Consider the following 26,774-nt stretch of genomic DNA (forward strand, 5'->3'; position numbering starts at 1 on the left):
ATGCACAGCCAGTATTACAAGATCCCAAGATGGAAGTACTCGCGATAGGTCGCTGTAGTGGTTACGGTCCTGGCAGTGCCCTGTTGGGGTAAATAGTAAAGCAGATTGAGAATAGCTTGACAACTTACTGGGGTGTGCCAGTCTCTCTCTTCAAACTGCAGCCCGCAGGGAGCTTCAGGTGAGCGCCCTCCACCGCCCAGCTTAGCTCATTGCAGGTAGCTTCTAACTAGAGAGGAGGTGGCAGTGAGAGACGATTATACCCCAAGTAATCACCAAAGTGTTTCTTGCAAATAAGAATGGTGTGTGCATACTGAGCTCATGTACGCAGAGTAATCCTAGATGGAAAAGTTATGAGACAAGAAATACTTTCTTCCTAGATCCCAGACACTTAAGCAGGGCCAATCCTAGGGTCAAAGACACTTGGGTGCAGAATTTTTTTGGGTACCCCCATGTGGGCGTGGTCATCTTACAAACTTCTCCCCTTTGCAAATGTTCAGACATGCATGTTTCTATGGCTACGACTGCACCTCTCCATATAGAAGACCCACCCATTTTTCCTAATCAGACGCACACTCACTGACCGTTAGGCACTTTCACTGAGAGAAGCACACTGGCAGACGCCAACTCACTGACAGACACATGCTTTTTTTTTTTTTTTTTAGAAATAGACCATTATGTACATGTTTTGCTTGTTTCCTGAAACATAATGTCACCTTTATAAACGTGGAAGGATCTGGTCAAGAAATAAAACCTCAGTTTACGATTTTTGAAGCTTAATATGTTGTGCATTTTTTTTCCACTTCACTTTTCACATAACTATCACATGTAGATTTTACATGAATAAACAATGATGTAGGAACACTTTTCAAAATAAAGCAATAAGTTAAACGATGAACTATTAAAAAGTAATCAAATCTATGTTAAAATATAAAAAATATTAAATAATTTTATGCTAGATGAATAGCTGGTCAGACGTTGCTTAGTAAGTGTGAATATATTTCAGTGACTCTCATCCACTTGCCATTAATTGTCCTTGCAATGACAGACACACAATCTCACTGATTTAAAGCAGTCACAGACGAACACACTGTCGCTGACAGACGCACCCACACTGTCACTGACAGACACGCACTTACTGACACACACTCATGCATTCTTGCATAATCTCACAAATTAATGTTATTTTTTTGAGGCCCATCCAACCTCCCTAACTTTGGGAGAGCTGTTGTGGGTCCTCTCCTTTGGGGGTACAGTTTGGGACTTACTGTAATCTTGCAGTTCTTAACTCCTCCCGCGTGCTGTTTAGTATGTTGGGGCCAGAATGACTTCATATGCCAAGAGTCCTGTCACAGGGGGTTCAAGAGGTGGCAGTCAGTCCACCTTGGGGCGGCCCCAAGAAGCGCTTATTCAGGCTCCCGGCATTACAGAGGACACGTGAGGAACTGCAATATCAGTGCTCCCTCGCCACCGGCTGCCTGCCTCACCTCCTCTCCCCCCTCCGGCATTTCTCAGCAGAGTAGGCACCTGTTAACCAGGTAAGCCGATGCCTACTCTGCATTACCGAATAATCACTGCTTTTGGTGCGCCCCAAGTTGTTCTGACAGCCACCTCTTGAGCCCCCTGTGACCGAACTCTTTCGGACCCCCCACCTTCGAGTTCCTGGGCGCGGTGCACCTGCCCTTGAGAGGTATGCTTCTGTACATTTGCCTCATTAAAGATTGTTTACTTGTTGCATAAAACTGGTTGCACACACAAATCAGAAAATAATAATTCCTTAAAGCAGGGATGCCAAAACAGGTCTCCTATACTACTACCTTATGTTTCTGAAGTGAACAAGTCTGTTGAATTGACGTGTTCTGTAACTGGTTTCCATTTGAGCTAAAGGATTGAGCTTAAGCACCCCTGTCTTTTGGTGGTAATGTGATGTATAAACTGAAAAGAAAACATATGTATGGACGTACACTTTGATGACAAAGCACTAAAACAATTAGGTTTTTTTTTTTGTTTTTTTTTTTAACCAAGCCAGGAATTGTAGAAAATTTACACATTGGACATTTTAAACCAAAACAGACAGACTACTAAAAAAGATCTGAGGATTGTGCCATCTCTATTTTGAGCAAAAATGGGTATTTCTGAAGTCCGATTTCCACAATTTTCCAATTTAGTGAATAAAAGCTACATAATACTTGTGAATTATATGGATTTTAAAGAGAGTAACTAACTCTCTTTACACTTGGCTGATGTATTAAGCAGCAGTACATATAAAGAAAATGTTTTTCCTGTATTTTCTGTCCCTTTGTTAAATGCTCCTAATTTAATTGATTGGGTTTAAGAGGGATATAAAAAAGTCAAATGGATTACGTGTGTGCATAATGCAACCCAGATGTTTCAGATTACATTTATCATTTAAAAGCCGCAAGGGGAACGAACTTTGAGAAGTGTTTATTTATTCCCGCTAGGTGTAACCACGTTAAGATTAGGCCATTGATTTCTGGGCACCAGAAACTGCTGACCTGATCTAGAGTTATCGGCCTTCAATGTGCTACATCAAAGCACAGCATTACCAACTCAGGACTGCTAAGACCCATGTCGAGTTAACAAAACATTCTTTGAAATGGGAGGTAATGTTTTTACAGGGTAGCAGAAGCCATTTTATTTGGAAATTGAGTGAAAGCCATGAATTCTGCATAAACTGCTAGGCCTGTCTTAGGCCTGTCTTCATAGCTGATATTCAATAATACAGTTTTCATATAAGGGTGAAGTGGCTTGTTCAGTCTGCACATATTTAGTAGTTTTTTTCATTATTCTGTCACTATACATAGCCATTCCAAATCTACCTTTTGCTTCATTTTGAGAAATGGGGTGGATGTATAAGTTAATTTAGTGTCCATGTTTTTTTTTTTTTTTCTCTCAAAATTTAGAATTCTTATTGCCAACATTTTTATTTTGCTGATTCTCTTAGTTCAGTGAATAGATTCTTAAATTACCAAACTGAGCCCATCACCCATCTAATGGATATATCAGTCAACCAGTGGACTTTCCACTGATACAGTTTGTGTCACTGGGGATTCCCAGATTCATTAAATTAGTATTAGTGTTTTGGGCTGTAGAGTGTCCCTTTAAGTAAAACACTCTGTGAGTGATAGATAATTGGATAGTAGCAGGCGTTGTATTGTGTTCAAATATAAGTTACCCTTCTTATATTTTCATACCATGTTTTTGTGTCTTTAAATATTTCCAGAATGGTAAATCAATTTGTACATGCAAACCATTCAATTTCAGAACCCATGTTGTAGGGAAAAGCAAAATAAATGTGTTTGTGCGTATTTAAATTGATTTCAGATGAGCACTGATCATGGGATGTGCGTAGGAATTTAACATTGCTTAAATGATTGTTTACATGATGTTTTCACTAAACTGGGATTGTTAACTCATTAGCTTTTAATTTTTTGAGTTTAGTTGTTGCCCTGGGCCGTAACACGTTCATACCATATGTTTGAAATAAAGGGGGGGGAGGCTAATTTAAATGGCTTTGGTGTAATTTATACTTAATATTTTAAAGACTAGTGCATGTTTTAAGAGAATTAGTCTTATGTCATTGCTTTATATTTACGTGGAGAGTCTTTTAAAAATGTCTGAAAAGGTGAATTGTGACATAAATACGCAAAGATATGCCAAATGTACACCATTTAGGGCAGCTAGCACAAGACATTTGAGTGCATCTCATCAAGGAGAGGGTGCTGTGACATTCCATGTTTTGTGGCATGCATGGTAATAAACAATTTAGTCTTGCGTGTCCTGTTTATGTAGTCCATAGGGAGAGCTCTGGGTTGAGCAGATACTGTAGTTAGTAAACTAAACTTATTGCATAATCACTTCCTGCCTAAATGCTGGGCATTGGTCCACAGAAAGCAAAGAAACCGAAAACGTCTAACAGACAATGCTTCACTAATATATGTCAGACGTGCATGTCTGTCATACACAAATGTAAATAAATGCGCACACATGTCAATATTTAAATGTATAGTGCCACAGCTTTTTGCACCTCTGTAAGGAGTATTAGAAATCTGAAGTGGACACATTTAGGGAAACTCATTCAAGAGCATGTAACCTAGGACTGTCATTTTCTCTGGCCTTTGGCTTGAACCCTTCTGTATCCCACAACGGGCCTGGTTTGTGAGTTAATGTGGATAGTGTACAGGGAGATTGAATTTTTTTTTTTTTTTTTTTTATTATGAACTTCTTGAGGAAGAAGCATTAGATTAGTTTGACAGGCCCCTGTTAACTCTATCCCAGTTTTACATAATTTTGCTGCAGGTCTAAGATGGCCTCAGTTGTCCAGTATGTAGCTGTGTGGTGTTCAGAGGATAACAGTGAGGGGGTCACAGGGCTGATAGGTAACCTCCTCACTGGCCCAAGTCTGCAATGTGCCTGTTTATTCTGGACCACCAGACAAATTTTGCCTAAAGGTAACCATTGCCCTGAGTTCCACTCATTCTTTGCTATTAGTTGAGCTCTCCGGGGGATAAGCTAAACTATTTACCCTATAAACCTCATGCTGGGTAGAGATTTATTTGATAAGATCAGACTGCTTACACCAGAATAAAAACTATTCCTGGTGGGCATACAACAGCACTACAGCAGTGATATGGCTGAAGAAATTCATAATCTTTGTATTATTAACGCATTATACAGATAATGTATTAGACATATGCAGTTTTACCACCCAGTTTTCCTTACCCAATTTATTTTCTTTGCACCATCAAAAGCAGGAGTGCTTTCTGTCCATTTTTGGTGGACATACCATACATCTGCTGTTTGCCCAAAGGGTTAATCCAATCCTTTATAACTTTTTTATTTTATGTGTAATGCTCTATTGGGCTACCCTTTAGGCTGGTAGAGCAGTGCACCAACCATGGGCTCCATTCTTTTCAGGGGCCTACTGTGGAGAAACATGTTGAAGTGGCTTTTGGAGTGAAATATACAGAACAAAATTATAAACGCAACACTTTGTTTGCTCCATCATTTTTCATTTCTATGTACACAAAAGGCATACCATAATCCACGCGGCCCACGCTATGTGCCTCCATGGGCCGGTGAGGGAGATCAGAGATACAGGCAGGGAGGGAGGCAGAAGAGGACCCGGGGAGCTCTACCATCAGCTCTGCCGGGTTCCTGACGCGAGGTCTGAGCATTGCTGCGGCAACCCTCAGATCTCGCGAGAGTGAACTCTGGCCCCGCAGGCTAGAGTTCACTCACCACTGGACCAGCAGCACGTCCTCCCCCCCCCCCCCCCCCCTCTCTACAAAAGGTAAGAAGGAAGGGGGGCTATTAACTAAATGGTGCTCCCACCCCCACACAGCACACACAAACAGCACCCACACACACACAATATATATATGCGGCGTGTGTGTTTGTGTTTTAGGGTGCACACCCTTATGCAAAAGGCTGTGCACGCCTATGGGCAGAATTACTGTTGGAGTCTCACCTTGGTAACACAGCCAGGCAATTGGTGCCATAATGTAATGTTCAGACACCTGCTATCTGATGTGCAGCAAGCCCAAGGGGCACATTTGGGGAGGCAGACTCCAGGGACAGCACAGAATCCCTTTCTCTCCCTATTTAAGTATGCATCTATATATGTCTGCTTTTATAGGTTTGTGTGCTTGGATGTGAAAATTAAGAAAACCGTATGAAATAAAGAAGGGAGAAAATAGCAGTGAGTTGTACTGTCTTGGAAATCTTCCCAAGCTGTCCATACAGCATAGTACGATTTTTAAGGGTTTCATAAACTATGGCTGCTAATGTATGCACTTACTGCAAATCTACTCCAGCACCTTTGGGGAGGTAGGGATATGGTGTGTATGCTTGTTTTCTGCCAATGCCTCTCTGGTGTCAAAGTAAGTTACACACCTGAAACATTTATATTGTGCACATTTCTTGTAAACAAGATAAAATGCTTAATGGAAGGAGAATTTACTCGCATGATAAGTTATTTATAAGTACATATACGTTTTACATAGCTGTACATACTCCCATGTTTTAGATTAGCAGCACAATATCAGTTAAGACTCTAACTTATGTTAAATATTCCATGAGCTTTTTATAAAATTTGCATGCATAAATATTTGGTCCAAGTCACGCTTATGGTGGAAAAAGACTGTGTGCTCAGATCAGGAATGTGGTCTAAGGGAGATTTATTGAAGCATTAGCCGCGTTCAGTCGCGTCATTCTGTGCACGTCAACGTGAATACCTTCAAAAATCTAAAGTATTAAAAAAGGAGTGCCTCTAGTGCAGGCGTCTCAAACTCTGCCCCTCCGCCCCCCTCATGTAGCAAAACTACAACTCCCATTATTATCTGACCATCTATTACAGGGTGCTTTGAGTACTGCTTCAAATCACCTCTGAAATTCTTGTCTGAAAATAAGCTATTGGGTGTTTCCTACACTAGCATCTAATTTACTGAATAGAAATAATAATAACAACAAAGTAAATAATAATAATAGTTTAACCAGGAAAGGTACATTCAGATTACTCTGGTTTTCAAGTACGTCCTGTTACCTTAGCCGAACATCCATGGTTGCTTTGTTATATCATCAGCAGAATTTCATATTGTAAATCTATATTGGTTTTAAAGGGTTTCCAAAGTTTGTGTCCGCTCCACTTTTAAATTAATTTTGAAACATGCTAAATAAATTCTAGAATTTGAGTGATTACCAAGTCTGACAAGGTATTCACTGCCGACTGCCTGGTGCAAGTTTATAACAATGATTGGTAGGGAGTCCAGATACAGTTATGGCAATAAATATAATTATTTTTATTTATTTTTTTTTAACCCCACAAATACACATTTGTGTAATATAGAGATCATAAAAAATAATGTTAAAAATTATAGAACTTGATTGTTCCATTTTAAAATAAAATAAATACATGTACTCGATGCCCTGCCTCCTCTTCCCTAAAGAGACACTGTTTTTGCTGGGGGCAGAAACCAGGTGGGATTCATGACAAACTGATAATAAATGGAAGAATGAAAGAAACATGGTATTATAGTGTCATGTTTTTAAAATTCACATCTGGAAGGTTCATTCCTAGATGTCCTTGCACTTCAGGCTGAATTAGTTTATCTTAATCCCTACTGACGTCCCTCCTTTCTCAACTCAAACACCACCTCAATCACAGTTATACCACTAGACATTAACATGCTGCCTGACGTCCCTCCTTCCTCAACTCAAACACCACCTCAATCACAGTTATACCACTAGGCATTAACATGCTGCATTTAACACATCTGAGACAAGCAAAGCTAGCCTTTCTAGGAATGTAACCCTTTCACTTGTAAGGGGCCCTGTTTTTACTCTGACTCTGAGCTTAAGTACTGAGATTAACTCCCTCAATAGCATCAAAATCCCTTCTGACCGTACAGACCACACAGCAGAGGTGCTTTGAGGAGAAGACTTGGTCTGTTCAAATAGCTATGCTAGACCATGGCGAACTAGCACGTTTCTATTCTATCGCTCTTGCAACTCCCATAATTCCCATCCAACTTTTTAATTTCACATTATGTTTTCATTTTCTGCATATGTTGTGAGTGCTGAAACTTAAAAGCTTAACATAAGATGTAGGACATTTTTTTCATTGATTTGATCACTGTAAAAGTGGTGTAGAAAGAAACGGTGGGATTGTGAATGCATTACTATTGTTAATGGCCAACTGACCGCTTTTAAAGTAAAAAAAAAATAAAAATCAAATATAAAAATGTAATATTCCTGCATGACTTATAAGCAGGTGAAGAGTTTAAAGTGCAGCTGATAACTGCTTGAGACAGTGAGATGCTTAAAGTTCAATCAACATTCAGAACCTTAAAGTGAACCTGTTGTGATCTATATAGCTTTGCAGTTTTCTAACCATCTGTCTTGACCCATGTTATACATTTACTGGGACATTGTAGGCACCCAAACTGCTTAATCTCAATCTGCAGCTGAAAACATTGCAGTTCTGCTAAATAGCAATGTTTTCATTGCAGGGTTTAAGTGGCTGTCAGTCAGACAGCCAGTAGAGGTTCTCCTTCAGAAATAGCAAGTTAAAACTTTAATTCTATCAGATGTACTCGGAGCAGCCATCTGTTTGGCGCAGCATTTTGCCACACATATGCACATGCCTCCTAATTAATGCATTCCATGGGAAAGCATAGGATTGGCTGAGATCATCAATCTTAAATTTATTGCCATCACCACTTTTTCCTGATTAGAGCATCAATCATGTTTTCAGAGGATATTACACTTGCTGTAAGACACACCTTTGCTGAATACCCCTCTTTGGAACGCATAGAATTGCATCCCATAACAGGTTAAAAGTCTCCAACACTTTTTATATTGTCTTTATGTAAATAAAACCTGCTCTCGCTCTCCCCACCCTCAGGTTGCATGTCCAAATCTCCTGCAATAACTCATTCTGGCTCTTTCTCTCTCTCTGCTGCTGCTAGTGCTCTCACACAAAGCCTACTTGTACTTCCTTTCTCTTTCAGGCATTGCTTTCCCTTAGGTTGAAGGCAGTTAGGTGAGGCCTCTATTTACCCAGAGGTGGCTTTGCCCGATAACGGACATGCAGAGCACAGCCTTCTTATCTCTATGCTGATCGGCATAGACTGGATTAACTGAAAGAAGTTAAAATAGGCTGGGGTTTTTTTTGTTTTTTTTCCATCTCTGATTTTAGAGAAATCTAGACATTTGCTAGCAATTTTATAGATACAAATTTGACTCTCCATCATTTATGTATGGTGCAGTACACAATGTCAGACAACTCTGGGCATATCGTAAGTAGTATCCCTTAATATTTATGGATGTGCATACAATTGCAATTACAATAAGATCTCAAGAAATTAAAGTACATCTGGCAAAGTGAATTTTTGTTGAAGGCTACTGATTCAATTAACAATGCAAATCACATGAAAATCCCAGTAATGACAGAACATTGTGATACTCTTTAATGATTTGGTTGCTATCGATTCTCCAATAGGTCAGACTGAGAACTCAAATCGCTTTTAAATGTGTATGTTGTGATTCTTTCATCTTTAGTAAGCCTTTTGTTTTGTTGTAGCCCTCCCTATAAATATCTTGGTTTTCTTCCCATACCCTTGCTGCCTCCATTTTACACCTGTTACTCTGCTATACCAACCTTAAAGCCTCCTCCTTGCTACTAATATGTCTGATGTAACCCTGTGTGTTAGCCATCCATACATTACCTTGGAGAAGTAAAGACTTTAATTATATTAAGAACCATTTCACCTATTCTATAAACAACTTGGAAAGTACAAATCTGGAAATAACTTCCTAACGCCGACATTCCCAATACTGACAGGCAATACATAGAATATGAAGTACTGGATGCATTACATTGAATACCAGTGATTGTCATCTTCTGATTGCCAACCATATATCCTCTATGTGTTTGACTTAACCCCCTAAGGACACATGACATGTGTGACATGTCATGATTCCCTTTTATTCCAGACGTTTGGTCCTTAAGGGGTTAAAGGACTACTCTAAGCACCCAGACCACTTCAGCTCAATGAAGTTGTCTGGGTGCCAGGTCCATCTAGGGTTAACCCTGCCTGCTGTAAACATAGCAGTTTCATAGAACTGGCTATGTTTACACTAGAGTTAATGCAGCCTCTAGTGACTGTCTCATTGGCAGCCACTAGAGGTGCTTCCACACTTCTCACTGTGAAAATCGCAGTGAGAATACGCCAGCGTCCATAGGAAAGCATTGAGAAATTCTTTCCTATGGACTGACTGAATGCGTGTGCGGCTCTTGCTGCGCATGCGCATTCAGCGGATGACGTCGGAAGAGGGAGGAGAGTCCCCAGCGCCAAGAGAGCTTGATGCTGGAGAGAAAGGTAAGCGTTTAACTCCTTCCTCCCCCTAGAGCCCGGCGGGAGGGGGATCCAGAGGGTGGGGGGGGAGGGGGGACCTAAAGACCTTATAGAGCCAAGAAAACAAGTTTGTTTTCCTGGAACTATAGTGGTCCTTTAAACATGCATTTAAAGAGTTACTCCATGCAGAATAACAGCCACCACTACCTAGTGCCATTCACCAGTAATAGACCAAAGACGTTTTGCAACAGTTTTCACTCTCACTAGGCTCCTACCCTGCTGGGTAATGTTCATCTGACTTTGGCAGAGGCTTTTAATGAGTGCCTACATTGGCATCCGAGTTCTGAATCATTGCCAAAGCTGGACCAGGTAAAAGTTGCAAAACAGTTTGCCCTATTACTGGGAAACAGCACCAGGGTGCTTCTTACATCATTATAACCTGTAAGGAGTAGTGAGCAGAGCTCATTGTTCCTAACCCCAAAATGGGTCCCCAGTGGTGGAAGAGGCACACTATTCATCATATATCTGTTCACCATAAATTGCTTTCCCCAGTGCCATGGAGACTTATTTTGACACTTGAAAAATTACTAATACGTGTTTTGTAAAACCCTCTTTGCTATATATCATAATACATTTGAAGTATTGGTCTCTGAGCTTGTTCTGTATCTGAAGATGGACCATCGTTATTAAAATATACTTTATTTTGAGCTCCTGTCACAAAAGTTTTTAAGAACCACTGTTGTAACCCGGATTCCTATACTGCCTAACCATGAGCAGGATGTCTGACTTTATTGTGGTTGCATTTAAATTTAGCACGGTTCTTTGCAACATGATGGGAAAATATGCATTCTGCTTAGGTCCTTACTATAATTAACCTTTCCAAAGCTGAGCTAATGCCTCATCCCGTTTGAGGGCTGTTAGTTTAATTCTCCTCATTGTGGGAAACGTTTAATTCCCTAAGGTCAGAAATAGGGCATTTTAGTTAGAACATTAATTCACTAGTGGAGTGCCAACGTTACCATTGTAATGCCCCAGGAAAGCTGCCAAGTCACACATTGTCTTTCTTTGACCTGGTCTGTGCAGTAGAACTATGGTTTATTTATTTATTTATTTATCTGCTATTTTTATGTAAGGTATATATCCTCTTAAGGTACGTATAAAATATATGGACACGAAAGATGTATTTCTCTTTTTAAATATTGGCTTGTTAAAAACATTTTTTTGCAGATGAATATTTTTAATACTACCATCAACATTAACAAAAATTATTTCTCATGAAATCTATATTGGCTTTGGGGATATTATGTCAATGTCACTGCTATTTCGAGGTCACGTATACTGCTTTTTGTGCATCTTTTAGTAATGGTCTATATTACATAAAAAATATATTGAAAAGTGTTCCTCTCTGTTTTTCCGTGATTAATTATTCTTTGACTGCTCTGAGAATTCCACGTTATTTTTAATCTATGTGAGAATTATAACCAGTTAAAAAAAAAAAAAAAGTTTTTTTACTTACGGTCTGCTTACGTCCAAAGGGCCAATAACTGAAACTTAACTTCAAGGTGTCCAAAATAAACTTACTGTGCACGCATATCTAATGTTTGTAAGGGGCATGTGATTATGTAAACAAGACTTCATGAAATCACAATGCAAACCGATATGATACAGTTGTAAAACGGATTTCAACCATTTGAAGGGACACTTGAGACACTATAAAAAAAGTTCATCTCATTGAAGTTGTTATAGTGCCTGAAGTCCCATGACACTGTCTCTCCATTAAGTATTAAGCCATTTTCAGTTTAACCAGTTTAACACTGCATTAGGGACCTTGGCCATCCACATGGCTAAGGCAGAGATTACCCTTTCTGAGCCATCCCATGCCAGCAGTTGGCTGTGATAACTTGAGTGCAATTAGTTGATGAACTCAGCCAATCACCACTTGCAGTTGAAGCTCAGGCTAATGATCCTCTCTAGCGTGAGTAGCATAGATATAATGGGATGCTGCAGACTCTTGTTTAGCATTAAAACAGTTTAATACTGAATAGGTCAATTGCCCCCAGACACTACATCCACTTCAATGAGGTGTAATGGTTACAGTGCCTTGAGTCTCCCTTTAAATCGGGGAACACATCAGGCAGACTTTTACACTATCTCCTTTTTGTGCGTTGAAATACCCATTTGCTTAGTATTGGGAGGTCCATGGTGCTTTCCATGACTGATCTCATTATTCCTATTGAAACTGTATATTGAATAAACACAATGCAGGATGCTTCTTTAGTGTTGAATGGAATCACCATCGATCTGTGACAGACTTGCATTCCAGTTGCCATTTGGCCACATGATTAAAAAAAAAAAAAAAAACTTGCTACGAAGACCTGTTGTGTGCAGTACAAGACCAATGTCATTGTGCATTCTCTTTTTAGAACACTTGTAGGGCACTGCAGAGTTAAAGGTCTATGGTATCTTGTTGGAATCGTTTATTTAGGGTCAAGGCCATGTCCATATTTTTGTAAGACTCATATGGACATTTCAAATTAAATTCTGCATACATGGAATAACCTGCCAGAGAATATCAAATAAGCCACAAGTTTGAAGTCCCTAAAAACATTTGTATCCATCTAATGTCACTCGAAAAACTGCATCATATGTGACACTATGAATTTGCTTATGCTCTCTAAGACCTGCTTGGGAATTTGCTAAATATTTTACCAGGAAGGATACAGAGAAATTTTGCTAATAAATACCTAGGGCCGTCTATGTACACGCTCTGGGGAACAAACTCAGGACAGGAGCCCCAAATTTCTCCCAACGAATCTAGGACTCTTGGGAGGTTTAAGCCACCCCTGTCTTAATATTATTGTTCCAAGAAGACTTCAGTACATTGCAAACTGTTCATCATTTTAAATATGTATTGCAACTTATCTCTGTATGTTCTTTCATACTACACAAAATGAAGCGGACATATTACTGCCTTTGTCAAAAAATATTTGAACCGTTATTAAATCGAACATGAAACTGCAATCAGCTGTTAGAAAAACACAACTTTTTTGTACTTCTAATGTATAGAATATTTTGCTCTCTGCACCACGGATGAACTTTTTTTTTTTTTAAATTTTTTATATATTTGGTCTCTTGAGCACATTCCTTGGATTTCTTCCTGTTTTTCTTTAGTGTATAATTTTGTATCCTAACAGTTTAGTGGGGGAAATGTTGTTCAATCTGTATCTACATTAGTTGTAATGTTTATTGATTTCCAAACAAACCCCAGGATGCCTTGTGGAGCCGTATTTCCCATGATGTATACATTATATGAAAGAAGTATCAATCATCTATGCTGTTAAATCAACCTTCCACCAAAATGCATATTCCATTTTCGTGCAATAACAAGCTTCTAATTTGTTTTTGTTTTAAGATTTATTTTTTTTCTTCACATTCCTTCATAAGGGATTTTAACTTTGAGATACTTTTTGTTGAATATTTCACATCAACATCTCCCAGTACATTTTACTTTTGGGTTTTAGAATCACTGTAAACCTTGTGAAAGTGAAAGCAAATTAGAACTGCAGTGACCCATATCTCCAGCAGTGATGACTAACCTTGGTAACCAAGGTTTTTATTATTTATTTATTTTTAAAAGAACTTTTCCAAAATGCTTAGTCAAACTCCTAAGCTGTGATACCAGTTATAGATCACATAGCTACATAAATGCCAATGTGTGAATACCATTTGCAGATATTAACAGTATTTTTCTGTAGAAAGTGCAAGCGAGTGTTTTAATATGTTTCTTTTGCTGTACCATTTTTATAACCTTTTAGAATTATGCATCGGAAGTCCCTTTTTAGTGTGTTTTCTTGCATGAGACCAGATTCAAAATGCGTCCAGTTTATATGGTAACAACAGGATTACTCTACATTTTTTTTGCCAATGAGGCTATTTTGCGGTTTATCCAATACATGGTATTATTCACTACTCTATTAGTTTGTACTAATTGCTTTGATTCTTCTAACACATTCCAATACAAATTAGACTAAAATAATGGTCCTACTCCTGACTTTAATGAAATGTAACCATTCAGTTTTCCACTACATGATTCAATTTATTTGTCGGAATTTCTAATGTCTTGGAATCTGGTTGGTTTACAGTAAAGTTAATACAGTCCATTCATAAAGCCAACCTGTTCTCATCAGACCCTGTTCTATTCATTAGCAGAACACATGAAGCTTGTAACATGAGATTACCTCAGTGAAGAATAATCATCTGTTCTCCACCATATTGAATGCATGCATCTAGGGCTCAAAGCTATAGAATGGGAAGCTCAATGTGTGATTTCACAATGAAAAATATATATTACTGTCCTTGTATGAGAACTTTCGTGCACAGATTGTTTATCAAATGTAATTATTTAACTGTTATTAATAATGAGAAATTTCTCATTATGGCACCTGATCTGACCAACTCTTTTCATTTGCAATAGTGCCCATAGAAGATATTGAAAACTTAGTGATTTTTAAAACTATTGATCCACAGAGTCCAGACATTATTAAAGGGACCCTATAAGCCAGTGATGGCAAACCTTTTTGAGCCAGAGTGCCCAAACCGCAATACATGCCAACTTTTTTCCCTCAAAGTGCCAATACGGCAATTAAACCCGAATACTGAGGTTTAAGTTTAGAAAAACAACTCCTACAGTTGTCCAAACTAATTCTCCTCTTCTCTACCACCAGGATCTTCCCTTCTCTACCCACAGCATATCCCCCTCTCCACCCACAATATTCCCCTTCTCCCCCCAGCATCATCTTCTCCTCTCCCCAGATTCTCCTCTTCCTCTCCCCCCAGATTCTCCTCTTCCTCTCCCCCCAGATTCTCCTCTTCCTCTCCCCCCAGATTCTCCTCTTCCTCTCCCCCCCAGATTCTCCTCTTCCTCTCCCCCCCAGATTCTCCTCTTCCTCTCCCCCCCCAGATTCTCCTCTTCCTCTCCCCCCCCAGATTCTCCTCTTCCTCTCCCCCCCAGATTCTCCTCTTCCTCTCCCCCCCAGATTCTCCTCTTCCTCTCCCCCCCAGATTCTCCTCTTCCTCTCCCCCCCAGATTCTCCTCTTCCTCTCCCCCCCAGATTCTCCTCTTCCTCTCCCCCCCAGATTCTCCTCTTCCTCTCCCCCCCAGATTCTCCTCTTCCTCTCCCCCCCAGATTCTCCTCTTCCTCTCCCCCCCAGATTCTTCTCTTCCTCTCCCCCCCAGATTCTTCTCTTCCTCTCCCCCCCAGATTCTTCTCTTCCTCTCCCCCCCAGATTCTTCTCTTCCTCCCCCCCAGATTCTCCTCTTCCTCTCCCCCCAGATTCTCCTCTTCCTCTCCCCCCCAGATTCTCCTCTTCCTCTCCCCCCCAGATTCTTCTCTTCCTCTCCCCCCCAGATTCTTCTCTTCCTCTCCCCCCAGATTCTCCTCTTCCTCTCCCCCCAGATTCTCCTCTTCCTCTCCCCCCCAGATTCTCCTCTTCCTCTCCCCCCCAGATTCTCCTCTTCCTCTCCCCCCCAGATTCTCCTCTTCCTCTCCCCCCCAGATTCTCCTCTTCCTCTCCCCCCCAGATTCTCCTCTTCCTCTCCCCCCCAGATTCTCCTCTTCCTCTCCCCCCCAGATTCTCCTCTTCCTCTCCCCCCCAGATTCTTCTCTTCCTCTCCCCCCCAGATTCTTCTCTTCCTCTCCCCCCAGATTCTTCTCTTCCTCCCCCCCCCAGATTCTTCTCTTCCTCTCCCCCCCCAGATTCTCCTCTTCTCTACCCTCAGCATATTCCCCCTCATCCCCAATATATCCCCCTCTCAGCACATAAATAATGTTTAATTGTTTTTTGGTGCAGGTGGGGGTTTGAAGTCCACCCAGGTTCCCTACCTGGTGGATCCGATTCCTTCCCGATGCTGTGAGGGGGTGTGGGCGCGAAGGAACACTGACTTACATGCTGTTCCAGCACTGCGCCCTCCGCTGATGCCGCTGGGAAACAGGAAATTACATCAATGAGGCGGCGCTGCCTGATTGACGTAATTTCCTGTCTCCTGGTGGCATCAGTGGAGGGAGCAGTGCTGAAACAGCACGTAAGTCAGTGCTCTCTCACAGTCTTCCATCCCACCCACCCACCAGTGCCATCTTAACAACATTATGGGTCCCCAGGCAAAGCCGTGCACTGGGGCCCTGCCTACACACAACTCACAGGAGAAAAAACGTAAATTATAGATAAACTCAGGCTTATTTATTAGTATCTCCAACAAATGCAATACATACATAAAATACATACACACCGACTGCTGAACATATACACACACACCGACACACACATAGTCCGCTCCATACATGCACACAGCCTGCTGAATACACACACACACACACACACACACACACAAACGTACACACAGACTGCTGAATACATACACACACACATACTGCATTGATGGGTGGTGTGTGTGTGAGGGGGGGGTGCTTTGCATGTGTGTTTACTGAAACCGTTTTGGTGTATAGCTCATGCCCATGCCCAGGCAGTCTCGCTGCTCGTTTCTCTGCCATTTTGGAGTTAAATCACTTTGTTTATAGGGCCCTAGTCGCACCTCTCTGCATTTGACTTACCCAACCTTCCTAAACACTTCCTGTGAAGAGTCAACTAATGTTTACACTTCTGTTAGTGCGCATTCTGTTTAAATTCAGAATTTTTTTTTATCTCATGTTCTGTTAATAACCTTCTAGACGATTCAGGATTCTTCTGTGTGATTAAAGTTCAATTTACAGAGCAGAAGATAAAAACTTCTAAAGCAAGTTAACATATGGTTGAAAATTAAACACATTTTCTTTATGTAGGTTGTGTGAGGCACAGCCAGGGGAGGTGTGGCTATGGCCGCATAAACAGAACCTGAAGTGATTTAAGTATTAAATGGCAGAGCATTGAACAGTGAGACAGCAGTGGCATAATCTATACACCAAAACTATTTCATTAAGCTAACATTGTTTTGGTGCCTATAGTATCCCTTTAAGGTTTAGGGCAATTGGAAAATTTATTGATAAAACTGCCTGAGGTAGGGCTCTTTTTTTTTTTTTTTCCAAAAAGAAAGTCTACAAGTGGTGGTTGTCAAAAACAAGACTAATCCACACAACATGTAGAAAGTAACACCCTATTAGACACTCCAGAATGTCCTGGGGCTTAACCCCTATTCGTGTAACTGCAAAAATACTCAAGCTGCTAGATAGGAGATCTAGACAATAGTATCAACTGGAAATCTAATCATATTGAAAATAATAATACATCAAAGAAAAAAATAGTAATAAATAAAAAAGGTAATAGTACATAAATGTGTTCCGAAAAACAAAAAATCAGACACAGATAATTACTAAAGCCAAATGGCTAACCTCCAAAGTCTCTGGTCTCTGGAAATGTCCATAGCATTTTTCAGACTCCAGACTTTAATTCTGATTTACAAGGTCAATGTCAGAAAAATTAATAAATACTAAAAATGTATATATACATAGGCCTAGAGTCTGGTCGAGAACCAGTGCAATCTGTAAATCCACAGAATGATAGGTAGCTTGAAAAATATATTAAAGAAAAAGGAGCTATCTAATTAACCTGGGGATATAGGCAGACCCATATGGCTGAGTGGAAATATAAGCTTATATGGAAACTTGAATCAATAAGACCACACAGTGTGGCTATAGGCGAAGTAATTTAGTTATTGTTGCAATACATAATTAGCACAAAGTATCTAAATTTCCATTAGTTACACTAGGAGCTGAACTTGTGACAATAAAGTCAGAGGATCTCTCAGAACTTAGTGTCACTATTACTGTTACCCCTCCTAACCTTTGCAAAAATGCAAAAGGGGGAAAAGGACAGACAAGAATTAAATTGTGCTAATGTGCAGAACCATAATTAGATTGTTGGTTGCCTGCACATAGTGATAGGGTGCCCTGTAAGAATAGATGAAAGATAGAAAAGAAAAACCCGACGCGCGTTTCGGTGCCTCAATAGTGCACCTTCATCGGGGGCGTTTCGGTGCCTACATAAGTCATGTAATTGGCTAAGTAGCCATGTTGGATTTGGTTGTTTGCCTCTGAAGTCCAGAGTATCAAGCAATTGAATATATATATATATATATATATATATATTATTTATTTATTTTTTTAATTGTATGGAATTAAGTTATATTACCCTTGAATCTGATGGCACATTTAAAGGGACATTTTAAGTACCTTCGTTTAATGAAGTGATTTTAGTGTATAGATAAAGCACCTGCAGTCTCTCTGCACCCTTCTCTTCCATGTAGAGATTAAATCGCTTTTGTTTATGCAGCCCTGGTCACACCTCTCCTGGCTAAATTTATAGTGCTGTGTCTTTAATTTAGAATGCTCAATTAATAGCCTGCCAGAGCCTACAACAGCCTCCTGTGTGTGATTAAAGTTCAATTACCAATTTTAAAAATTTAACCATGTTTTCATATTGGCTGTGTGGGTCACAGCCAGGGGAGGTATGGCAAAGGCTGTGTAAACATAAACAGAAAGTGGTTTAACTGCTAAATGGCAATGAAACTGCATGGACATGATCTGTGCACCAAACCGTTTTGAGCTAAAGTTGTTTTGGTGCTTATATTGTCCCTATTAAGTGTATGTCAAATCTTTTAATAGGATGTTTGATAAGCCACTTATTTGTTAACCTATATATAATATTTTACAGATGTCTTATTCTATTTGCATTATAGCTGTAAAACAATTCTTATATAGTTCCTTATATCCACAGATGAGTACAATGCCCGGACTACCCACCAGACCTTGCTTCTATGATATCGACCTTGATCCTGTGACTGAGGAAGTAAAAGGCCTTTTCTAATTAAACAACAGGTATGTTTTCTCTATTGATTTGAATAGTTTCAACACTGGAAGTTTGAACTTTGAAAATAAAATTCTATTTTATTTTAACATATTGAAATTTACTTTTGCTATTGAGTATTGGTTCCCAAACAATAAAATTGAGGAAGAGAATGATCCAGAAGTGTAAGAATCATTGCTTTTAAAAGTTTAGGAATCACTGATTTTTGTCACACTCATGTGAAGGGTCCCTTGTGTAATTCCAAAATATGTCGACTTGGGGAGGTAATTGAGTAGGTTGGGGATTATTAGTTTTTACCTATACTAACTGGCCACTCAGACATAGCTAGTTGCAAATGGGCTGTGTGGTGTTGCTTTGAACGACATGTTTAAATATACATTTAGTTAAGTGTTACACAATGACCACAACTGCTTTTAGAAGTGGTCAGGGTGATGGGAATCTGTATGTATAGACAATTCGATGTGCACTTCATGAAAATAACCACTTATGGTACTACGGTACTTCATTGCTGCCTAAAGGCAACAATTTGTGGTGAGCCAGACCACCATGTTTCCCTTACAGAGTATCTTTAAAACATTGTGTATTGTAAAACAAACGTTGACCAGTTAAAAGAAGCAAAAATTGATTTTAAAGTTTAGTGACTCTACAATTCGCTCAAAGCTGGGCTGTATTAAGGATATTGCTAGTCTATTATGTTATCTATTTTAAGAATGTGAATAACACAAATTTCAGAAAAGAGATAAATGGCTAGTGACATTTTCTGAGTAAAATTGTTATTGGGTCCTTTGTATTGAAGTGCACGTGAAAGTTATAGAGCAAATAATGTCTGTGCTTTATCGAGTAAATACCAATCTGATTAATTGCTTTGTGTTGGTTGCGTAATGGATTTTCCATTCTTAACGTATGAGGTATAAGATCAGCTTAATTACATATGCACATACTGCTTGCCCAGAAAGCTCCATTAGCTGGTCTACTCACAGATGCTGTAACTAAAGCAAACCGTGACGTTTCTTCAAAAACAGCAAAGAGCTCATACATTGAGTTTCCATTTCTATTCCTGCCTATATCCATCTGTAACTGTGTAACTGGGATACTTTGTTTTTACCGAATTGTTGATGGCAATTTAAAGTATCAGAAGAACAACCATTCCTAGCAATCCATGTTTTGGGGATATTTGAGGTGTTAATGTAATAGGAAAAACATATCATGCTTGGGAACTTCTCAAACCTATCTACCTTGGGACACTTGAACTCCTGACAAACTTAATTTTGCTTACACTGATTCCCATCTATTTGCTGGGACAGTTCTTTAAATATGGTAAGCTATAAGTCTATTCAAAATTGCCTACATATCCAGATACCAAGATTGGGACTGGTAAAAGTAGTGCCCTAAGTATATTCTGTGGAGGTCTTGAACCTTAAAGTAGAAATCCAGATTACTTTCTTGCTAAGAGTAGACTAAACCACCATCCCTTTGTCTTACCACACCTTCATTTTCTTGTCATGTTTTTTATTGAAAGGTTTTCATTTTTAGCAATAATAATCCATTGTAAAATAATGAAATATATGGAATTAAGAATACATATAACTCAAACAAACAAAAGGAAAATATCCATCCATTATAATATTGATAACATATGCTTTATGAAAACTACTACATGTGTCAAATAAGGTATAAAAGCACTTCACATGTACCGGCGGTAAATAATGTAGTTTTAAAACACCTTCGTTTTCTAAATGTCCTAGGAAGAACGACAGAATACAAACAATATTTCAGTTGTGTGGTTTCAGTCTGTGGCTGCCAGACCTTTAGAAATGGAAAATTGCATGACTGCAATTAACAAAATCATTAAAGTTGTTCCACTACTAGATACACAATAGCAGTTTATCAAGATTCTGGCTTTTTAAAGGCTAAAGAAAAAGTTGATTATAATTTGCTTTTAAACCAGCACACAACCGCTAAACATGTGAGGGTAATAAAGCCTTATCAAGGTTTCCATTAATCAAGAGTGTTCATAATTCCAGAAAAGGGTAGTTTCTTATTATATGTGCAGCACCCCCTCAGACGTTTCTTAGGATCTCTGTAGACAGTCAATTAACTGTCTGTGTTCAGTGACGTATGCTATTTTTAAAGGTCTTCAAAAATGCTCTTATGTTTGTTTGTCCATTAAAGGGAGCCTTACAGCAAGGGGTGTTGCTGGGTGTTAAAAGGATCAGTGGCTTCAGCCCAAGGATAGACTTTATGGCCTCTTGCATATAGGTTGATTTAAGCACCTCTAGAATTCCCGACATATAGCACGCTCTATGTCCAACATCGACTTGTTCTCCGAATCACTTTATGACACCAAATCTTTGAATGATTTCCAAGTATTCTAGAAACCTATATTTACAAACTAACACCGCATTAAACCGACGTCATTGAAAGAAACATGCCCCAGAACAATACCCCATGCCGAGCTGTGTAATTAAACACTGCACACTTTGTTTAACCACTTAGTAGATATACCCCCAAAGTAAAGATGCATCTTTGTTAATATATGAGAAAAAACAGCTTGCCAAATGTAGTGTGGGGTTAGAGGCTGAAGTGAGGGTTAGGTGGTCTATTGGGGTAGATAAGGGTCTTTAATTGGCCGGGGGGGGGAATCCTGGTCCTTTGTGGTCCTGTAGGAAATGTAGCTTGTCTGCACCCTCCTCGGGCTCAGACAGCTTCTTCTGGCTGGTGCAGAGATATCTATGAGAGCACTGCCGAGGCTACACTCTGTGACCTGGCAGATGACCTGGCCCAGCCTCAACACTGTTCATTGCCACGCTGTGTGAAGCAAGGAGCAGGTATATGATGTTATGTCCCGCCCCCTACACACAGCCTCCAGCATGAACACTGACGCTGGGCAGAAGGAAGGTGCTGCTTCTTGGCCATGCTACAGTAAGGGGGAGCATGTAAGTTTAATAAATGGAACGTTTTAGACCTGGGGCTTTTCGTGGGCCCACTCTGAGCTCTAGCCCGGGTCACTTCCCCTCTTCCTGCTTACAGCATTTCTACATTTCCAGCACAGTAAATATGCTTTAGTAGGCAGTTTTGTGCCAATATTGTGTTTCACAGTCTAGTGTTTGGATCTTGCTTAACCCCTTAAGGACCAAACTTCTGGAATAAAAGGGAATCATGACATGTCACACACGTCATGTGTCCTTAAGGGGTTAAAATAACTAAATATTGGGCTTAGGGTACCTCTGCTGGCATACAAATTCAACTCCATGAAAATCTGCTGAAAAACAAAGACTACAGAACAGACCCTGGGAGATATGTGCATTCCACATTTGAACCAATGGGGTTAAATATACGCTGATTTGCAGAACAATTATTTATCCAATGCCCCGCTTAAATGGACAGTGTATATTTTTGTATATTTTTAGCATGACAATAAAGCAATAACTAAAATAACTGTTTGAGTAGTATATGATGCTTTAAAATGAACATCCAAATGGATAGGAGTGAAATAATACAATACAATAACAGCTGCCAAACTGAAAATATCAATCACATCGTGTTCTCTTTCTTCAAAGGAATGATTTCAAAATGCTTATTTAAAACCTGTACTTTGTATTATTATCTTAGCACTGTCGATGCATGCTCAGATATTTTTTTAAAATAGAATTTACAATGAATTGGTTGCGAATGGAAAAGCGTTTTATTATTGGGAACACTGAGAAACAGCTCTTGGGCAGCCTAAAGAGTAACTGGAACTTTAATATTTCTTTTATAGGTTCACATGCCTGAAGTGTTTGTGAGATATAAAGCTAATGTGTTTTGCATCCCACTATGCTTTCTGGTTTCCAACTATAGTCTCAAGTGCCACTAGAAAGGTTTTCGGTCTGAGACAGAGCTGTGGAAATGTTTCCTGCCGCTGGAAACAAAGATTGCAAGTGTTGGCAGCGAATGTATTGAATTCCACTAATCTTTCCTGTCTAGGCTGGTAATAAAAACAGCCATCTTTCTTCTTCATTTCAAACTGGTTGAAGACCCATTTAGCCTTTAACCCCTCATTGGCTTTCAAGTCCTCATTAAAGGACCCCTATATTGTTATTCTACCTATTTATGCGTTGTTCACCCCACCAGGAGGCTTTAAAAGGTAGTTTCTACTTACCTTTATTCCATTGCTGCATTGGTTTTCTGCGGCTGTCCCACCTCCCTGGCTGTGATCATAAAGATTGATGATCTCAGCCAATCAAATGCTTCTTTTACATCGGGAAGCAATGGGGGGCTAGGGCGCATTCACGGCAAAACACCACACTCTCCATGAGCAGCATTTGATTAACCCCTTAAGGACGAAACTTCTGTCATGTGTCCTAAAGGGGTTAAATAACGGAGTATCACTTAATTATTCAGCAAAGTGCCTCTAATGGTTGTCAAGAAGACAGCTACTAGAGCTGTGCTTCACCCTGCAATCATAACATTGCTCTATCCACTAAATGGCAATGTTTTATATTGCAGGGCTAAACTAAAGTTCCAATGCATCCAGTAACAGGGTCACATTGAAAGGCGGGATTGAGAGACAAAACCAGCTTCAACACAAAGTTGAAATAAAACCAGCCTGGCTTGTGTACAAAGGAAGACATGTCTGATGGCAATAATACCCATATCCTGTTCTAAAATGCAGAAACCTATTAAATCAAATAAATAAAAAATGTCACCAGCGGAACCATGTAACCATATGGAATTATAATACTTTAACACAGCAAAAGTATACATAATAATAATAATAATAATAATACAAGCCAAGTTAGGCTCCTTGGTACATCAGTAAAATTTGTGACATGTATATTCTCTTGGGCTACAGATGTTCATATGCTGGAATGCTTTCATTCAGCTGAAACAATGTGGAGCTGTTGTAAATCTCACTATTCATTTTGTTTATGTAACATGGATATCTACTCATGACTGCATCACAAGGCAGTTGTTTAGTATTTATCCTTATGTAATCGAATTAGAAGTCATCTAAACTTCATTTGTGTGATCATATGCTTGCTGCGTTCGTGTTATTTTCTTGTTAAGCCATACCAATGCACTTTTGGTGATCAGCTGTGCAGTCCAATAAATGGAACCGTGGATGCTCTTAGTCACTTGTTTTGCCTGGTAAACTTTTTTGGGGTCAATGCAAAAAAAGCTAAAATGTTAATCAACCTATAATGAGTTCTATAGTTGGGATATATGGCTATTTTTAAATTGTTAAATTTGTATATATATATATATATATATATATATATATATATATATATATATATATATATTAGTGTGCCAACGTTTTGGGCAATGCTGTAAAGCAAGAATACTTTCAAAATATAGTATAAACAGAAGAAAAATCTAAATCAAATCAATATCTGATGTAACCACCCTTTGTACCCAAAGCAGTATCAATTGTTGTAGTTAATCTGAAATAGCCTACTATAGTTACTCTGTGGGTTTAGGCCGCTTCTGTTGCTTGTGTAAAAAAAATAAAAATAAATGAAATGTAACCAGCAGATTTGACAGAGGCTTTTCATAAAGTGGTTCTATAGCCCAGGGGATGTATCTTGTACATTCTAGGAATATGTACTTTTGTGTAGCAGTTTGGTTTCTGTAAGGACTATGAAAGTTGTAACCGGAGTGTGCCAAATTTTGCAGAGGTTTAGCTTTAAAACCGTAATTCACTCCTTACAATATCTGTATTGTAAATTCTAAAAATTTATTGAACTCCTAGGCACAATCGGTACTTACTAGGTAATCTAATTTTAGTCCTTTTTCTTTAGTTACAATTGTGTGGAGAAAGCAGTGTAAAACCAAGTAGTTTTTTTCCCCATTTGTTTTAGAAGTTTATTCTTATTTAATATTGTGTTTAAATATATACATATTGGGTATTCAAAGTATACAAATATCTCAGATAAGGGGAGGGGGCGGGGGAAAATTGATATACAACATATCACTAAAGCAGGCAGGACTCAAATTACTCACTCGACCATGGTAAATGGGCTCCGTGTTCTCGATGTTTAAATTCTCACAAAATGGCAATACTGCACTCAAAAGACCTTAATGGAAATAAAAAATATATCTGGAGAGCAAGTATCCTTGTAGTGCAGATTTATTACAATATTAAGAACAGGACATGCCCACTATGATAAGCAGCAGTGATCGGAATTGTAGCCAACACATCTCTGCCCTGGGCTTCAAAAAAAAAAAAAGGGAGGGGAGTGAAAAAAACTAATAAAACGAGAAACTGAACTCGTTTCACGTCACTACTGGACATTTTCACAACATAACAAAATGATTTTTGATGCCCAGTGCAGAGATGTGTTAACTACAATTCCTATCCCTGCTCCTTATTCTAGTGGGCATGCCCTGTTTGGAATATTGTAATAAGTCTGCACTGCAAGGATACTTGTTCTCCAGATATTTTTATTTTTTTTTCCTTTAAAGGGACACTATAGTCACCAGAACAACTACAGCTTATTGTATTTGTTCTGGTGAGTAGAATCATTACCTTCAGGCTTTTTGCAGTAAACCTAGGGATAACTCCACTGGCCACTCCTCATATGGCTACAAAAGGTGCTTTATGGGGTAGTGCTGCACAATGTGCAGTACTGCATTCAATGTCTCCACCCTCTGCATGCAGACACTGAACATTCCTCATAGAGATGCATTGATTTAATACATCTATATGAGGATATGCTAATTGGCCAGGGCTGTGTTTGGCTTCTGCTGGCTCTGTGAAAGCATTGTGAGTGGCTCAGAGAATCAGTTCTGATGATGTCAGCCACACAGGCGGATCAGGGGCAGAGCCAGCAACTGACTTGAATAAAGGTAGGATTTTACTATATTTAGGGGGGAGGGGTCTAGTTTTAACACTATATAGGGTCAGGAATACAGGTTTGTGTTCCTGACCCTATAATTGTTTTTTTGAGTGCGGTATAGCTTTTTTTGTAAGAATATCCAAAGAATGTCCTATATACATATTGGGTATCTATAGAAAGCCATATAATATATATGGGTATACTTAAACAGGCTGAAATTGTGATAAAACTAACACATGGCAAAAAGGCCTTGGTCAGAAACACAGTGAATCTTAAAAGCACCTTGGTCCTGAAGGGGTTTAAAAAATTGTTGGCCTACAATTTGAAATGATCTTCTCAGTTTAAGTAAATGTGATATTGTGGTGTATTAATCTTTACTATTTTATTTTAGGGATCTCACACTACAAGGATGTCAACTGAACAGCAATAATGAAGAAAAATCAGGAATGCAAAAACAATCTTTTTCTTTTCTCATTTGGAATAAATTGGAATATCTTGAAAATAAGTCTCTTGTCATTCTTAAAGCAAAAAAACAAACCACTTTTAAACATTGTACAGCCAATGTCAAAGAAATATTAGTCTGCACAGGTTTGCATATCTGCATCTTATATTCTCAGGACAATAAACAATGCTCATATTTTGTGACTGAATCTCAAGTGGGGGCACACCATATCAAATTGTAGGAGGACATTACAGGGTGGGGTACTGTATGCAAAATCAATACATTATGATAAATACAAAGATTCACTTGGACATTGTGACTTTACTGTGGATCTCCAGGCTGTGAGGATTCGCAGTGAACAATCACTCAAAATGGCTAGACCAATTATTCATTGTCTTTTAATTTTTTAGCACAACTTACAGTATCATGTTTTTTGAGCAAAACAAAAAGTGGGCTAATGGAACAGAATTATAAACCACAAAACTGAAAATCCCCTCTTATGACTCAACTAGCTACAACATATTCTTCAAATTGCATGAAATGTGTGGGTGCCTAGAGTGATTCTTTTAACCATATAAAATGCTTCTGCTCAATGTATTTTGGTTCCCATTTACTCCAGTGTTTGTCTTACTCAATAAGCATCCAAAATACTTCACATAAAATAAGTTCTGGATGAAAATATGGTTTCTCGGAATTACTCTGCCCAAGGGGAACTTTTCTCAAGATTCTACCTGAAATATCTAGATCAGGGATAGGCAACCTTTGGCTCTCCAGATGTTT

At 39.1% G+C, this 26,774-nt stretch overlaps 1 protein-coding gene across 1 annotated transcript in view; it reads left to right on the plus strand.

Moving 5' to 3' along the window:
* Positions 1-26,057, plus strand: part of MTHFD1L (methylenetetrahydrofolate dehydrogenase (NADP+ dependent) 1 like) — a 180,002-nt gene extending 153,945 nt beyond the window's left edge. Inside the window, exons 27-28 of the mRNA XM_063443094.1 lie at positions 18,642-18,742; positions 25,944-26,057. Coding sequence (XP_063299164.1) covers positions 18,642-18,731 — 90 coding nt within the window. The 3' untranslated portion in view covers positions 18,732-18,742; positions 25,944-26,057. The remainder of the gene's footprint in view (positions 1-18,641; positions 18,743-25,943) is intronic.
* The last annotated feature ends 717 nt before the right edge of the window (positions 26,058-26,774 follow it).

The sequence above is a fragment of the Pelobates fuscus genome, chromosome 2, assembly GCF_036172605.1.
Source record: "Pelobates fuscus isolate aPelFus1 chromosome 2, aPelFus1.pri, whole genome shotgun sequence".
In the NCBI taxonomy this organism is placed as follows: domain Eukaryota; kingdom Metazoa; phylum Chordata; class Amphibia; order Anura; family Pelobatidae; genus Pelobates; species Pelobates fuscus.